We start from the raw sequence: 17,316 nt of genomic DNA, 5'->3' as shown, positions 1-17,316 counted from the left end.
CGCTCCTCCATGCGGGTCAGCCGCCCCTCCAGGTCCCAGATGGATTGTGCAGCTGGTGGTTGCGTGGGTGGTGGTGTGTGTCTGGTTCCAGGGCTGCGTGCAACTACAGGCATGTCCTCCGCAGAGCTGCATCCACCTGAGCCATGTTCAGAGGAGAACTGTGGTGTAGGCAGCATGGTTGGGGTGTTCGGCATGTCCTCAGACATGCAATAGCCTGCAGTGTCTGCCTCCTCCAGTTCCTCCTCCTCCTCCGCGCTATGTTGTACGGATTGTGCCGCCTCACCAAGGTCACTGGTGGCCGTCGACTGTGGCCCCTCCACATTGCTGTGGAGCAGGTGTTTTTTTTGTTGTGACCTTTGTGGCAGGAGTACCTTTTGGCATGGGTGCCTTGATGGCAGCACTGTGTCCTTGCTGGGGCTCCTTCCTGGGTGTTGGTGGTAGCTGCTCGGCTGGTTCTCCAGCCTGTGCGCCCTGTTGGCTGGGGGGCTGTGGCTTGGGAGCGGTGGTTCGCTTCTGGCCAGCCCTTGATGTTGAAGGCCTGGAGGCGTCGGCGTTCCCTCGACTTAGGCGTGCTGGTGTCTTTTTTGGTGTCACAGTGTCTTCCACCTCGTTGTCTGATCCTGTGCCTCTGGGGGACAGAGAGGCAGGGCATCAGTCATGGGTGAACCTACATCCTACTTACATAGATGCTAGTACATTTAGAGTCCTGTGCATTCTCGTGTACATGTTGGAGGGGCGGCCATGGTGCTTACAGGAGTTGGGGGGGTGCAGTGTCTGGGCATCCTTCTGGTGCAGCCATGATGGGCATGGTGTCTGTTGTGTGGTTTACAGGTGTATTGTGGCTTGTGTGCTGTAGCCATGCATCAGGGGCTGTGTGCCATGTGTTGTTTAGATGTGGGTCAGATGTGCTTGCACAGTGTGCATTGTTGCATTGGTGTTTACACTGCATGCATGGTCATGGTGGGTGGGTCAAGTGTGCAATTGGTAGTGGTGATGTGTGCACCATGCAATGGGATGGCACAGTGGTCAGGCCTGCATCTGTATGGTGATGTATTGGTGTGTGTGTGCATGCAGGCGGTGCTTGTGTTTGCAATTGGGGACTCATGTGGTTTGTGTCAGTGGGGTTTGCTGTGTATTTTCATGGCAGGGATTTTGCAGTTTTGTAGGGGCTAACTTTAGGTGGGAGGTGATGGGCCATGTATTTGCTCTCATCTACTTGCCATTTGGACTCCACCATTGCACTTGGGGTATTAGGTGTGTGTGGTGACTTTTGTATTACGCTAAGGGTCACTCACCGTCAGCCGATGAAGCGACTCCCATCTCGGAATGGCCAACACCCTTGATGGATTCCATGTCTATGACAGTACTGCAAGTCTCCTCCCAACGAGCCAACTTTATAGGAGATGGTGCTCTGCTACCTGTGGCCTGGGCCTGGCTGCGATTTGCTGCAAGGATGTTGCGGACACGCAGCCACAGATCATCCCAGAGTTTCCTGCAGTCTTTTACTGTCTGTGGAGTTGTCCCCACCGCAGAGACCTTTTGCGCCACCTCCTCCCAGATGTTCTTTTTGCGGATTTGAGCCCCACGGCGCAGGTCTGCGCAGAACACAACGTCTGCATTCTCAACCAGTGTGTCGGCGAGCATGTTGAGCTCCTCATCACTGAAACGTGGCTTTCGCATGCGGCACTGTCTCTTTTCTGGTTGCCATGGCCATGAACTTGCTGATACAGTCCACAGTTCGCCGATCCAGGTGCTGTAGGCAGAGGATTGCCATGGATTGTGTTTTTAAAGATGGCCACCGGAGCATTTCCCGTTCCGGCGCGATGACTTTGCTTCCGGTACCGGCACTTCCGGTACCGGTATTTACGATACTGGTATCTACGGTACTGTTCCTTACGGCATCTAGGATGCCGGTGCCGCTGTCTGTGGCATCATGCCGCTATCGGGGGGTTGGAGGGGCATGCCGGTGCAGCCGCTCCATGCCGGTGTGCGCTTGCAGGCTGACTCGGTATCAGCCGTTGATTCCGGCAGCATTGCTACACGGACACGGTTCCACCAGCATGCCGGTAATTTGCTACTAGCCAACTCATAATGAGGCCCATTAACTTCAATAATGTAAACTAGATAATTCAAAACATCATCCACTAAAGGCTCGATGCGAGGCAAGACAAGCCAGTGCTCAAAGATGTTCAAACATCACTGATGATTTTTGCCGTGTTTGGTGCTTGACTGTTGGTGTCGCTGACAAGCTCTGCAGGGGAAACAGTCTCCACGATATGGTGAATAAGAACCAGAGGCATTGCTAGGTAGGGTGAGTGGGGCTATAGCCCCGGGTCTTTTGGTTGTAGCCCCGTATAGAAGCTCAGGTGCTACAGCCCAAAAGCTAGCTAGCCTTGAGTCCCAACAGTACAGACATTAGCATAGCCCCAGATCTTTTCCAGACCTAGCAACAGCACTGATAAGAATTGCACAAGCATGGGTGATGTGTTGTTTTCCCACACGTGCTCTCAAGGTGGCAAAATGTGGCATGCACCAACGCTACATGGAGGTTCCCTTAGGCTTGCCGAAAATGCAAGTACTCAGGTTCTACTCAAAGACAGACATTAGAGGCAGGTGCCAAGTTTCAATGCATTATCGCATTTGGCAAATGTTGCCATTGTGATCAAATTACATGAATGGGTTGCACACCCAAGCAAGGGAAAAAACACATACAAATGTACATGGAACAAGGGAAGGTCATGTGAAAGCATAAAAGCAAGACTATGAACTGCCAGGAGCCTGGAGCTGGACAGGGGCAGAGGAGCCAGAGAATTTAGTATATGATTTCAGACAAAATGTAATGAAATGGATACAGACGTTGTTAACATAAGAATACGGATGCACAAGGAGCTAGACATGTGAATCAACATTGCTAGATGTACAGGCAGTAATGCTAACTGGCAATAACGGCTTGCTGTTTCCGGTGCCCGATATCCCGATATTACCACATATATTGGGCGGCGGAGTAACAGTAAGTTCCCATTGCCATGGAGTCCCATAAGACTCCATGGAATGGGAACCACTGAAGCACCGGCACCGTTGTTAATAGTGCCGGTGCTTCAGTGAATTCTCATGCCGGTAGGCGCCTGAGCTACCAGCAGGTCAGGACTGCTGGTAGTACACTGCCCCTACCGGCAGACTCAGAGTGAGCCAGTCCGGTAACAATGCTGAAGCCGATCGTACTGTCATTATTTCCGCCGTTGTTACCGGACCGGCTCACTTGTAATGAGGCCCATAGTCTTCTAGGTTTTTCCCTTCCACTATCACTCTCCTATCATTTAAAATAAAATAGGGAGCAGATGTATGAACAAGTCTTGTAGTTTGTATGGAGGCATAAACCACAATATTTCACGTACAGGGCAGGGCTGGTGCAATGCTAATTGCCTCCAGAGGTGAAGGTTCTTTGCTGTCCCCCCCACTACCAACCCCCCTTGTCTCCTGACTGTACCATCCCCCATGCCAAATGCGTTTTTCCCTCTTCACATCCATGGCTATTCGGCATTATGTTTTAGATCTTCTTTTTATCACAAGATAAAATGAGTTCACTCTCTTTTACACAATCTATGACAAAGAGGCAGGATTATAAATGCACATACCAGACATGATGAGGGGATTAGGAAAAATCTATGCTCCCAGGAACGATTAGAAATAATGACCATCATGCATCCTTACACATAGTTGTGCCTGTGTGAGCTGGTTTCCTGGGTCATTGTACGCATACAGCAGGTGCCTATTTAAACGCTATCATACGGAAGCTGGGTTTCTGCAATCACCGCCCAATTGGGAGGTGAAGCTACCACTGGATTTCCTTGCCATATGCCTGCCTCTACCCTACCTCCAGCCTCGTCCATTCTACCTTCGCAAAAGTGAATGGCAGAAACCATTGCTCAATTCAAGAGAACGTCAGAGACAAAATGGCTGTCAGTAGCTTTGATTTCCAGGGATGGTGATAGCCCTCTAGCACTCCTTTCCTGACATCAGAGCTGGCAAAGAAATACCCTTCACTCGGCTGTGCATTGACACCGAGTGCAGGGAATTCCTATATGGTGTCTCAGATATCTGGGAAGAGAGAGAGAGTGGGAGAGGCCCTGCCGGCCACAAGCAGGTGGTATGCTGCCCTAAACTCCTCTGTGTTTTGTTGACATTCCTGCCGGACGCACACAATGGGCCTCATTACGAGTTTGGAGGCAGCCATGGTGCTATTACCACCATGGCTGCCTCCAAACCGGGCTCCATTACCGGGATCCTGCAATGGGGACTTACGGGGTCATTCCGACATAGGAGGACCCAGTAATTCCTCCTTGCAGGAACCATTCCCCATTTCCATTTGAGCTCCCATAGGGCTCAATGGGAATTGGGAGGGAGGTAATAATGCCTCCCTCTTCCCCTCGTGGGACCCGGAAAAGACGTCTGGTTTTACCAGACGTCTGATCCGGGTCCCGCAAAGGGAACCTCGTAATCGGCCCTCCCGTAATGAAGGGGGTCGGTCCTGTACCAGCCCCCTTCATTACGGGTGTGCCAGGGTTATAATGAGGCCCTATGGGGCCTCAAAATCGTGCCTGGGTTCTCTGAATGGGAAAATACCGGGCCATTCCGAGTATGGAGGGCCCGGTATTTCCACCTTCAGGGAAGCCGGGCCCGGTCCTTCCCCATTCCCATTCGAGCCCTCATAGGGCTCAATGGGAATGGGGAGGGAGCTAACAATGGGCCCATTACAAGAGGTCCCGTTGTTAGCTCCCTGGTCCCCTCGCGGGACCCGCTATGGACGTCTGGAAAAACCAGACGTCCAGAGCGGGTCCCACGAGGGGACCTCGTAATAGTGCGTAGTGCGTTTAACGGCACCGGCACCATTACCGGCACCGTTAAACCCATTCCGCAATAGTTGTAATGAGGCCCTATGTCTCCAAATATCAGGTCAGTCCTCAACTCGGGGGATGTCTCTGAAGCTGCCATTCTACTTTTAACCATTAAAGAAACCTGCAACCTCCAAAATTATCTGTGGTTTTTCTCTGATCATACTGCGGTCAGCCTGGGATGGCTCTAGTAAATGCACACCTGACAGCACGACACGCACCCAAGGAGAGCCAGAGAGCCAGAAGAGACCGGGATTGGCTTGAGTAAAGCTAGTATACGTATATTTATATTATCATAACATCACATTTTTAGTTTTGGCTACTAGGTGGCTCTTAACTATTGCATTCGAGAAAAGCTAGGAGGGAGATGACATGTCAGGAGGGACACACAGCTTGTAGGTGTTTATTTATTTGCCTACACATTGACTAGTCATTGGCATGCTTATCCCTATGGTTATTCCACATTTCACCCACTACCAGCATCCTCTGCCCAAAAGAGATCCTCTTTGAGCTACTCGCGGGTCTGCTACGTTTGGTTTCCTATATGTTTTAGACTATAACTACCAGCTGTCCAAGACAGTAAATTAAATTGTTATGGATCATAGGAGTTGTAGTCCAAAACATCTAGGAAGCCGAAGATTGCAGACCATTGAGGTAACGCTATCAAGCAGTAACAACAAACACTAGTCTGCCAGTGTTATTTCTAAGCAGTCTTTTAAAAGCTAATGGCTTAATTACAGCTTTATATGCCATACTAGTATAATAAAAATGTCTTAACCAAGTGTGCATTCAGCCACTTGATTTATAACTGTTGCTTGCATGGAAGTCCTGTTAAAAGCAAGCATTGATAAAGCCAACAATTTTTACCTGTGTATAGGTATTAGATGGCCATTTGCCTGGTACCAATATTACATGGCAAGATAATCAAATAATTGCTTAGTTGTTCTCATTATATGGCCAGGTAGTACCTTTATGGAGGTGCCTGGCAAATGCCTATCTCATGCCTACGCAAAAGCCTAAACTGTTGGGTTTGTCAATACTTTTTTATGCTGAGCTGCAAGTCAGATTGACGCTTGCAAGCAAGCACTGTAACAATAGGTGTTATTATTGCCCAATGTAATTACACTCAACTATTCAACCTAGGAAAGATGAAGGACTGAGTCAGCACTTCAAGGATTGTATTGCAGGATGAACACAGCTATCCGAGGGCAAGTGCTTAGCTTGCTGAGCTATCTTGTCAGTCAGGAGCACTGACACTTGAAACCCAGGTGAACACATCCGATGCACACTGAAAGCATGTACTCATGATGCGTGACATTTCCTCACTCTACATGAATAAGACAACATTCTTTATGGTGGCTTAAATTAGCAACATTCTCTAAACCACTTGATGTCCAGTACTTACTAAAGCTGATGGTACTTGGTGTTTTTCACTGCACCGGTAACTGGATCTGTTTTGGAGCTAAGAAAGTCAATAGAGAAATAGAAAATGCATTAATAACATTGCATCGATTGCTCGCCATTTATTTCCATGACACAACCCTGCCTGTGTAATACTACAGCAAAACTGTACACCTTCTGCAGGGCTTAACAATGACAAGAGCCCCTTGCAATGCACTGGACTACCTTTTCAAACCCACCTTGATTTCAAACATTTTGAAAAAAAGCATATGCCTGGCTAACTTTTAGTTCTTCATACATTGACGTGAGAATGAGGTGATAAAAACCCAGATGACCTTTGAGTTAATGTCTCTTGAGCAGAGGAACACATTACTTTTGGGACACTCCATTAACCATACCACCTCTGAACAAAAGGAGCGAAGCTCTCTGGTCTTGGAAATCTGGTGCTTAATGTTAACGACTTCAAGTGAACAACCCCTTGATGGCATCAATTTCTGAGATAATTAGAGAAACATCGTTATGCTCTAGTAGATCGCTTTCTCGGAATAAGAAATATCTCATCAAATTCCGCCTTAATTTGCACCAATTAGCATCCTGTGTCTCAATGACTTGTCCTCTTTTTACTTGCAATGCTTGAGGTTTGGGAATTTTCTCCGCTTCTTTGTATACTTTTGCTGCAATACTGGTCTTTTTCACCTGTAGATTGAACCGTCTTTCAAATTCTCCAGTAATGTTCGCCCAACCAAATATCAGAATATTATCTTTTTTGGATAGGAACTATTGTAAGCATGCTAGGGTTTGGGTTAATGCCTGTGTTTGTGTCTTGATCAAAAGCAATTCTTTCACCCTGGAATCATGTATCCCTGCAACTTTTTTGATGACAATGCCCTGCGCTGTTGCGGTTGCTTTCAAATGTCAAACGACTGTTTAATATCGACGACATCAAAAATCATTTTGGTAATTGAAGAATTATAATGGGTCACAATGTAGGCCGAGATCAAACAGAACTTTCTTAAAATGTTTTTCCTTTTTTTGTTTTGTTTTTGTACTAGAAGATGTTAACTGTCAAGAAAAAGCAGCAGATTTTATCACCTTGAGGACTGAAATTCAAGTGTGGGGAAAATTGCTTTCATCATGATTGTGTAAGGATTTTGATTTTTGACAGCCAAACACAATATACCCAAGCTTATTTGGCGTGGGTGATCATAACTGACATTGGCAAAGATAAAGAAATGAAAAAAAGGACATTGGCACAAGGATACAGACACAAACCCAGTGGGGACAACATTTAGATTAGTGCGAAGAATTTCATGGATGGAGAAAAACCCACAGAAAATAACTTTCCATCAGTTTTCCTACATCCATGCCATTTTCGTTCAGGCTTCTTCTCACACAGACTGGGACACATTGTAGGCAATCTGCTCTATGTGCTTCCCGGCTCTGTACAAGGAATCTTAATGCATGAACATTAGATTGCAGGCTGAGACGCAGAGTTCCTTGTGGGTGCAGCCTGCTTTTTAGCATTTGCTAAGAAGAGGTGGATCTGTTGGGATCTGCAGTAATGATATGATACGATATGATATGATAGGTTATTTATGACGTGCTTAATACCCAGAGGTTTCTAAGCGCGGACCCGTGTCGTCTTGCATGTTGCCCATGTGCTATCCTCCCAAGATGGTTGCCATGTATCCTCAGGATGGCCTCCATTACCGATATCTGTCTCGTGCACATGCATGCATGGAGCAGAGCAGATTCACTGCATATTAGGGTGTGAGGCACCGGAAACCCGGTGTGCACACACGGTCCATGCCTTCCAGCGCATCGTGATGCGAATTATGAGAATTCCGAAGAAAGAGCCTGCTCCGCAGGATTGGATGCTGCGGAAATGAAAACAAGCTAGTTGGTTTATTTAAAAGATTTAGGGCACAATTCATGGAATATTTGCATGGTTCAAAGTGAATTTGCACTGTTGAAAAGTGATTTTGCACTGCCGGCACAAACCCTGATTCATGGAACTGTGCAAAGTGTATTTTTGCAGTGCAAAGTCCGGGCAAAGTCAGCGCATTGTCATTTTTGCAGTTCAAAATGGCACAGCAAAAATACACTTTGCACGGTTCCAAGTAAATTATTACCCACACATACAAGAAATTATATTTCTTTCTTGTACCCCTTCTGAATGCCCAGTTGAATGATCAGCGAGAGAGCTCACACAAAGTTGCGTGTGTGCAGTCTTTTAAGAGAAATAGAAGAAATACTTGGAATGCTCATTTCTAAACACCCTCACACATGAACAAATGAAAGTTAAACATGGTGCCTGAGACAATGAAAAGAATATAACTGTGTTACTTGGTATTTCACCTGGACCATGCTTGAGTGGCAGTTTTCCTCCTTGCGGAATGGTAGGATATTTAAAAGAGAGGCTGGGGTGTCTCTTTATGAAAACGTCACTCTTTCAGATGATGTTACATTCGTGAAAATGGTGCTATAAACATTGTTTATAACATATACATTTCCTCCAATGGCTCATGTGGCTAGCTTGTCTGCATGAAACGACTGAACAGCGGAACCAGGATATCGTCTTTGTTCCAAATGTGCCACAAATTCTGTTTAATCAGTATCGTTCCATTCATCTACTAAAGCTTTTGTAGAGATGGAGGGAGGTACCCCGAAGCAAAATGACAGAATTGTCCAAAGAGGAGGAATAGGACCTATGTGATTAATGTAGGTTGGGAGTGTTGTGTCTTCAGTACTCTTCTGAACTTTGGATGGTGCTGATCTGGATAAGCGGGTGGTGGAATGGAGTAAATAAGGGAATAGCTTTGATAGTGAAAGGATATAGCCACAATGGAATTGAATATTAGTGGCTGGCTGGACAGCTGCTTTTGGGAAGCTAACCGTAGGCATCTGGTCGGCTGGTAATAAGTGAATAATCCAATGAGCTAGTTTGATTCGCAGACACATACATGTTAGAGGTGATGCAGGACAACTTCTTTAATTCAAGGCACTATTTAGTTGTTAGCCAATTCTGAATCTAAACGGTTGGAGAGATACTTCGATTTGTTTTAGGTCGAAGCAAGAGGGGCCGCATGGTTCAGTGTCGATTGCCAGGAAACCCAGTGTAGTTGCTTTTATGATAGTGGAGCCAGAATAGTACTAATGCTGGAAGAATCACAACCTTGTGAGTGCGATGACCCTGGATGTAATTCAAGGAGAAGCATGCGTTGCGTCGGATTCTGGAATGTCCTATAAGACAATGGTCGACATAACTCCCTTTCATAACCAAGTGAATATGCTTACAGCCTCATTGGCTTGCCTCCATGTGCTCATTATCATTAAAAATGTTATGCACAGATTCCTAAACAATTTTCCCATTTTTGGTGAGTTGTTGACTTGGTAAGAACCTCTACGTTGTGAGCAAGATTCAGATACCAATTAATAAAACATGAAGTACTCACCCATTAAAGCGAGCTCGGACAACCACCCGGCAAAAGTTTCTGAATCTGTGTTCTCGGCCCACTATGAAAAGGGGTTTATCAAAGTATGGATGATTCTCTCGCAGCTCCTCCTCTTGAACTTTCCTGTAAGGAAGCAGGTGACAGTGTCCCATTGGTACAGAAAATTTATGCTGAAAAAGAAAACTATAGAGCATTGTCTTATGTCTCACTTTTGTTAAATACCTTTTCATTTCAGCTTGTTCTTTTTTTTCTTGGATCATTTTTATTTCGCTGTCTTCCCTCTGTGCATTTCTGTATCTCACGGTACTGGTATGCTGCAAACAAGACAACACAGCGTTTCATATCTTGAGAATAAAAAGGAATTTATTTTACATGTAATATGAAATATGCACAGGTCAAGCATTTACTGGCCATCCAGGTGATCTGCCAACTTCAGAATGTTTATATCAGAGGTGAGTCAAGTCTGAGACGGGGTGGACATTGAAACATCAACCGATACATGGAGTTGCTAAGAGGTTTAGCAGTTGTTATACATCAATAAGTGGTCGACACTCAGCTTTATCTGCATTCCTGCCTTTTAGCAGGACACTCAACTGCTTCCTTCAAAGGATCAAAACATGGAATTCCGGTAGCTTTTGAAATTGGTTAAGTCTTTAATGACGTTTCTTCCATTCTCTCAAATCCAAACTTGACTCCGATTAATATTGGTTTAATGCTGCAAGTGCAATGGATCACCTTGTTTGTTGGGTTCCTCCATGGGATATCTCGGTCCCACTCTTTATCTCTCACCAACCTTCCTGCCATACTTTAGATCTTTGATAAAGGCAACTCCTTCCACATTTTTGCACTATGGGCTATCAAATTGTACATTGATTATCCAGAATGTCATCTTTGGTTGAAACACGCTACATTTAGATGTTCACAACTCTGCTCCATAAGTTAGCCCAAATCAATCCTTGCTCATTCGAGGGAAAAAGGTTTGGGGACATAACTACTGTTTGGATGCTTTTGTCCTTGTTTGTACCTGTGCCATGTTCCTTTTCAAGGCAACCAACCTTCTTTTATCCCTCTTACCGGCTCCTCCTGATGGCTCCCATCTTCCCACAATCCCTCACTGCTTGTGTCTACTTTGATAGTGGACAAAAGCTTCAACCGTTCATTCCTATGGCTGCCAGGAACACATAACCTACTAACAATCTCCAAAAGGTGTCCCCATATCACCTAGCACCACTCAACTAAAACCAGGACTTGCACTCTTGTCCTCAGCCATCTTGAATACTGTGCTAGCCTTCATCTGGACCTTACATTGTACGATTTAACCCCATCACTTCACATTGCAACTTGCCTTCTCTATAACCTTCCATGTTCCTCTCCCACATCCTTGCTAGATGACTCTCCCAGCATCACAGGTTGCTCTTCAATTTCCTCCCCCTTATATTTAAAAGCTATGAACGGAATGTCCACTAGCCCCAACAGGCTCACGCCGTCTCTCGTTTTTCCTGCAAACGTAAGCCCTGCTCAATCTGTCCGCTAACCGATGCACTGTTTCCCAATTCTGCAACTTTAGCCTCCTTTGTTTTGCCTTTCCCCTAAAATTAAACCCGCATGCTACAAGCGTGCAAAATGCAGTCCATAATGTATTTTATGTGCAGTGCTATCCACCTTGTTTCTAAAAGCTGTCCCTACAAGCATATACTTGCTTAATGCTTAATTAAACGTGGTGTTGATATGGATGTCAATCCCTTTGCCTATTTCCCAAGCCCAATGTTCCCGGGGACAGCGCTGAATCTATCAGGTCTGAGAGATAGAGGGTTCTATTCCAATGCTAAATCCTTTGCCGTTTCAAGTCGTATTGTACCCATACATTTTATGAGGTGATGGACTTGGTATGGCTTCTCTGATCCACTTTGCTCATCATACTCTGCGGATGAAAGGCTTGGTGTGCCTGGGATGACCACAGCAGCCCATCCTGTCTTGGAGGGGGAGTCTTTGTATCACTATGACAGTTTTCTGGGCCATCCATCCTGGGAGGTGTGAAGTTCTGTACCTAGGTGATAATTCTAGAGGTCTATGTGGTGTGACAGCTTCTCTGACACCAAGTTAAAAATAGGGTTTTTATGTAGCACTTCCTGCTGCCGAGCCTTTAAGTCTAGTAATATTATGTTATAGAGAGACAGTCCTGGTTACCTCGCAATGCATTAATTTGAGAATCCGATTAGTGAATTGATTCCCACGCTAAATGCGGTTTTGTACAGCGAAATTTTTATTACAGTCTACACTCATAGTCTTGTGGTGGTCAGCCGACACGTGTTTAGACCTCGAGGGGTCTTTATCAAGGCAAGATATAGGCTTTTAGGATGAGGGGGTGTTGCCCCAGGTCAAAACTCCTTGGGGTTGTGGAGTGTTCTTGTTGGGTCCCAGTCTTGTGTCTTTGGGTTCGCCTGAGACTGAGGTTGCAGTCCCGCAGCGCTGCTGCAAAATGGAGGGATTTGAGCAGTGCCAACAAAAACACTCCACAACCCCAAGGAGTTTCGACCTGTGGCAACACCCCATCATCCTAAAAGACTATATCTTGCCTTGATAAAGACCCCTTGATGTCAAAACACTTGTCGGCTGACCACCACAAGACTATGAGTCTACACTGTAATAAAAATGTTGCTGTACAAAACCGCATTTAGTGTGGGAATCAATTCACTAATAGGATTCTCAAATGAATGCATTGCGAGGTAACCAGGACTGTCTCTCTATAACTACCTAGAGTGTGGGTTCACCTCTAACAACATCTGACCTTGCACAGATGAATCAGGACCACAAGACCAATAAATAGAGCTTAGCGCAGGAGTGTTCAAAACTAGAGCCCAACTTCTCTCCATTCGGTAATATAATGTGTTTTTATTAACCATTGTAATGGTACTTAGTTTATAGACCTCAGATTGGAGAAAAGCTGAGTTGGCCATGCCAGGCTTTTAACCTTCATTGTCGAGACTAAAAGTACAAATGCATGAGGGGCATTTGCTCACCTTTCCAAGATCATTTGGTTAATCAACAGAAACCATTCTTTCGGCCTGTGACTGGTTCTATTTACCCTGAGTGAATCCTCAGACACCCATTGTTCCTCTAGTCAGAGTTCCCAGTCTCTGGAGAGAATGTCAAGACTAGTTCTTTCTGCAGATGCAATTGTCTCCTTCCCTGTATGACCCATCCTTTATAGGTTCAACAGTTTTCCCATCCTTATGAACCCATTGAATCCACCTTTGTTCGATTTGAGCAGTTTCATAACCCTGGGTGATTGATCAAAGGATGTCCTTGCTATAAGTGATATGTTGTATGTCCTTATTTGAAAACATAGAACTGATTGTTCATCTTAGTGAAAGATTGTAGGTCGCTGGGAACCCCAGAATCCATTCTTCCTGCAGGTAAACCATTCTTGAACATGTTTCATTTTGATTTCTTAAATGCATTGAACTTGTGGGTCATTAATCCCTGGCACATCTGGCAGAGATAACACGTGTGGCTTGCATGTGCTACCCATGTGTAAGGTAGGGGGTGCTTCCGGAGGAACCTGGCTTTACTCTGACTGTGGCTGGTAGAATAGGGTGCTGTGGGATCTCACCTTGAGTAATTAAGCCACTCTGTTGAAACACTTGCAAGCATGGGTTGACAGAGAAAATCTTTACCCATTACAAACTGGTTTTCGGAGTGGAGGCAGTACTAACCTAAACTTGCGAGTGGTGCACCTTTTAATCAACCTCGCTAAAGATAAATAAAACCCCTACCTGTTTGTAGCATTCGTGGACTAATTCGCGTTTGATTTCTTTAACAGGGAACGCCTCTTGGTAAAAATGCAAGAATGGGGGTGTCCAGGTTGGCTACTTGAAATTGTTATAGCCTTAGATGAGAAAACGACCACCAGGATTCGATTGGGTAATGGTAAACCTCTGTCAGATGAGATTGGCATAGATAGGTGGGTGAAACAAGGGTTTCTGATGGCCCCCCTACTTTTCAATTTATATGTTTGTTTGTTTGTTTATTTGATATGGCACAGCCGAGACACAAAGGTAGTTGGGCGCAAGCATTACAAGGATACTTATCAGCTTAATTACACAGTAGTTATATACATACAGGAGTTACATACATAGTTATATGCAGGCATAGCAATCTATACAATGTTACACTGGGTGATCATATTACCGAGACAGGTTTGCAGAGTATCAGCTGGTGATACAGTGGCATATATACAATTGGAGTAGAGGTCAGGAGGGAGCGCTGCCTGGGTGTGGGGGAGATTCATCAGGAGCTTAAATTAGACATCATTGGTCCAAAGCTAAGCTAGAATTTTTCTCCTAAATGTGGGGTAGGGTTGGTCATTTCTGAGCTCTAATGGGAGTTTGTTCCAGGATTATGCAGCCATAACTGGGAAGCTGGAGCCGCCAGCTGTGTTCAGTTTGTATCTTGGAACCTCTAGGATGAAGGCGTTGGCTGATCTCATGGGCCGGTTTGAGGTTTTCCTGTTCATTCTCTCTGTAAGGTATGGAGGCGCTATGTTATTTGGGTATTTGGAGGTAAGGGATAGTGTTTTGAGGAGGACCCTTTCTTTTATATTGGCTGATCTGCTATATATCCGGCTGATCTGATCCTACGTTTGGAAGCATTGGGCATTTGGTCTCCGAAGATTGGTAACAATCACATTACTGCAATTTTATACGCAGATGACTTGGTGCTTCTGAGTCACACGGTCTTAGGTATAAAAACACTCTTAGGGAATCTTGTTAACTATGCAACCGAAAATGAGCTTGTAATAAATCTAAACAAGAATAAGGTATTGCTAGTTACTCATAAAAAAATAAATAGGGTCTGTAGCGATCTGAGTATTGGGGAGATTCATTATGTCCCCTTCTATTGGTATCTGGGCTTAAATCGGACAGAGAACGATAGTTATAAAAATATGATAAATACTAAGATCGCAAAGGCACGACAACTGACCTTCTTGATACATTGATTCTCTAAGGGTAATGCAGGATTTTCACTAAGTGGGACACTTATGTTATACAAGCAGTGGTTTTGCCCTACCATTCTCTATGGACTAGAAGGCCTGGAGTTACATAAGAGGGAATGGCTAAAATGGATTGAGGGCTTTTTTTGGCACAATATGTTAAGTTTACCTGAAAGCACCCCTATAGAATATCTGCGCTTAGAGTTGGGATTATTGTCCCTCAAAGCAATGGTGCTAAAAATTTGAGGAGAACTTTTCATTCGTACCCAGATTATGAAGAAGGATGCCTTGATGGCTCGAGTGGAAGGGCACGTCCCGGGGGCGACTATGAACAATTATACATTCTTGAAATCAATAAAGGAGCTGTTTATTAAAATAAATTGGCATTCAGACTTCGCCCGTGGAACCAATTATGACATTTTTTTAAAAGTGCTATCCAGGAAAATAACACAATGGGAGTGGATATGTAATTATTCCCATTTGGAAACACTGCATGGGTAGACTCAAGTGTCTAAAGTGACCCATTGTTTTATGCACCCACATCCATACCTGTTGATTTGCCCAGACCTGAAAATAAGATGCCTTCGACTCCTGACAAGGATCAATCAGCTTCCTACACGTCCAACTATGGGGGGGTCGATTGAAATTTAGCCCAAATATGGGGGGTCGATTGAAATTTTGCCTGAATTATTGCTTCTGAAGTATCTGTAATAACCCAAGAGTGCAGAAACGGTGAGTCGCATCTTCACTGAATGCCTGAAGTTAGGCCATCTATACATGGTATCCGTAGGACACTTGGTCCATAATTATGAATCCATCTTGAGTGAAGAGTTCTGGGTCCATTGCTTGAATACACAATCTATATCAATACATATTGCGCTGTAACATATCGGGTTAAGTACCAAGCAGTATTTTGAGTAGAAGCTCCATGAAATCTGAATCAATTGGGAAAAATCTATTGAAATTTCTTTTCCTGAAATTGCTTGAGTTCCTGCTTGCTTTAATTTTATTTTTTGAAGGAATGTGTAGTATTTATTTTAAAGTGGCCTGAACTTAGCTTGTGTGTGTTTAGGCATATGTCCAATGTATGGTACATTGGTATGTTGAAATGTTGAAGTGTATAATGTATAATTTGTGAATTCTGTTATGAAATATATCTACGTGAATTGCAAATAGATATTCAAAAGTTCTATGAAATAAAAGGTATAATGCATAGTATTATTATTATTGTATGGCCTTATTTGAAAACATAGAACTGATTGTCCCTCTGAGTGACAGATTATAGATCCCTGGGTAGGTGAATCCAAGAATCCATTCTTCCTGCAGGTAAAATAATGGGTTCCCTGTGTTAATCTCATTAAGCCACTCTTGAATATGTTTCATTTTGATTTCCTACTTGCATTGAACTTGTGGGTCATTAATCCCCTGCACATCTGGCAGAGATAACACATGTGGCTTTCAAATGCTACCCATGTGTAAGATAAGGGGTGCTTGCGTAGGAACCAGGCCTTACTCTGACTGCGGCTGGTAGAATAGGGTGCTGTGGGAGCTCACCTTGACTAATTAAGCCACTCTGTTCCTCACAGGTTCTTGATCACTATCTGATTTTCTGAATTTCCAGAACCATGCTTCCTTCAGGTGACCGATTTCTCTGTCTGGTAGAATAGGGTGCTGTGGGAGCTCACCTTGAGTAATTAAGCCACTCTGTTAAAACACTTGCAAGCATGGGTTGACAGAGAAAATCTTCACCCATTACAAACTTGTTTTCGGAGTGGGGGCAGTACTAACCCAAACTTGCGAGTGGTGGACCTTTTAATCAACCTCGCTAAAGATAAATAAAACCCCTACCTGTTCGTAGCATTCGTGGACTAATTCGCGTTTGATTTCTTTAACAGGGAACGCCCCTTGGTAAAAATGCAAGAATGGGGGTGTCCAGGTTGGCTACTTGAAATTGTTATAGCCTTAGATGAGAAAACGACCACCAGGATTCGATTGGGTAATGGTAAACCTCTGTCAGATGAGATTGGCATAGATAGGTGGGTGAAACAAGGGTGTCTGTTGGCACCCCTACTTTTCAATTTATATGTTTGTTTGTTTGTTTATTTGATATGGCACAGCTGAGACACAAAGGTAGTTGGGCGCAAGCATTACAAGGATACTTATCAGCTTAATTACACAGTAGTTATATACATACAGGAGTATGTATACAGCCCATTCTTTGTACAGGTAGCAGGCTCTTTTTCCATGGGCGCATCCCTCAGCCCCATCCTTCCTATAGTTCACAAGTCCTTTCGTCCATGGGTAAATCCCGAGAACACTTACTTCATGCAACGGAAATATTGTTCTTGCCCCCAAGCAAATTCTCTGAAAATACCCTTCCAAAAAAAGGGAACAGATTATCTATCATCTAGGAATGCATAGGGCAATCGATTTTCAGATAATAAGACAAGCTTTGTTACTGGTACCTTGCAATTTCTCTGAACCCATTATTTCAATAGGTAAATACGTATTGCCGATCCTTCCAAGGAGCGAGGCAATGCCCAGAATCTAACAGGTAACATTAAATGTTATGTCC

At 44.4% G+C, this 17,316-nt stretch overlaps 1 protein-coding gene across 2 annotated transcripts in view; it reads right to left on the bottom strand.

The window, feature by feature from the left end:
- NALCN (sodium leak channel, non-selective) overlaps positions 1–17,316 on the bottom strand; it is a 3,431,684-nt gene that overhangs the window by 415,921 nt on the left and 2,998,447 nt on the right. For both annotated transcript variants that reach the window (XM_069637002.1, XM_069637001.1), the window contains 3 exons: positions 9,971–10,062; positions 9,749–9,871; positions 6,298–6,354 (listed from right to left, as the gene is read on the bottom strand). In XM_069637002.1, coding sequence (XP_069493103.1) covers positions 6,298–6,354; positions 9,749–9,871; positions 9,971–10,062 — 272 coding nt within the window. The remainder of the gene's footprint in view (positions 1–6,297; positions 6,355–9,748; positions 9,872–9,970; positions 10,063–17,316) is intronic.

Source organism: Ambystoma mexicanum, chromosome 7p, assembly GCF_040938575.1.
Source record: "Ambystoma mexicanum isolate Mex_15411 chromosome 7p, UKY_AmexF1_1, whole genome shotgun sequence".
NCBI classification, from domain to species: domain Eukaryota; kingdom Metazoa; phylum Chordata; class Amphibia; order Caudata; family Ambystomatidae; genus Ambystoma; species Ambystoma mexicanum.
This window is presented reverse-complemented; position numbering and strand designations above follow the sequence as displayed.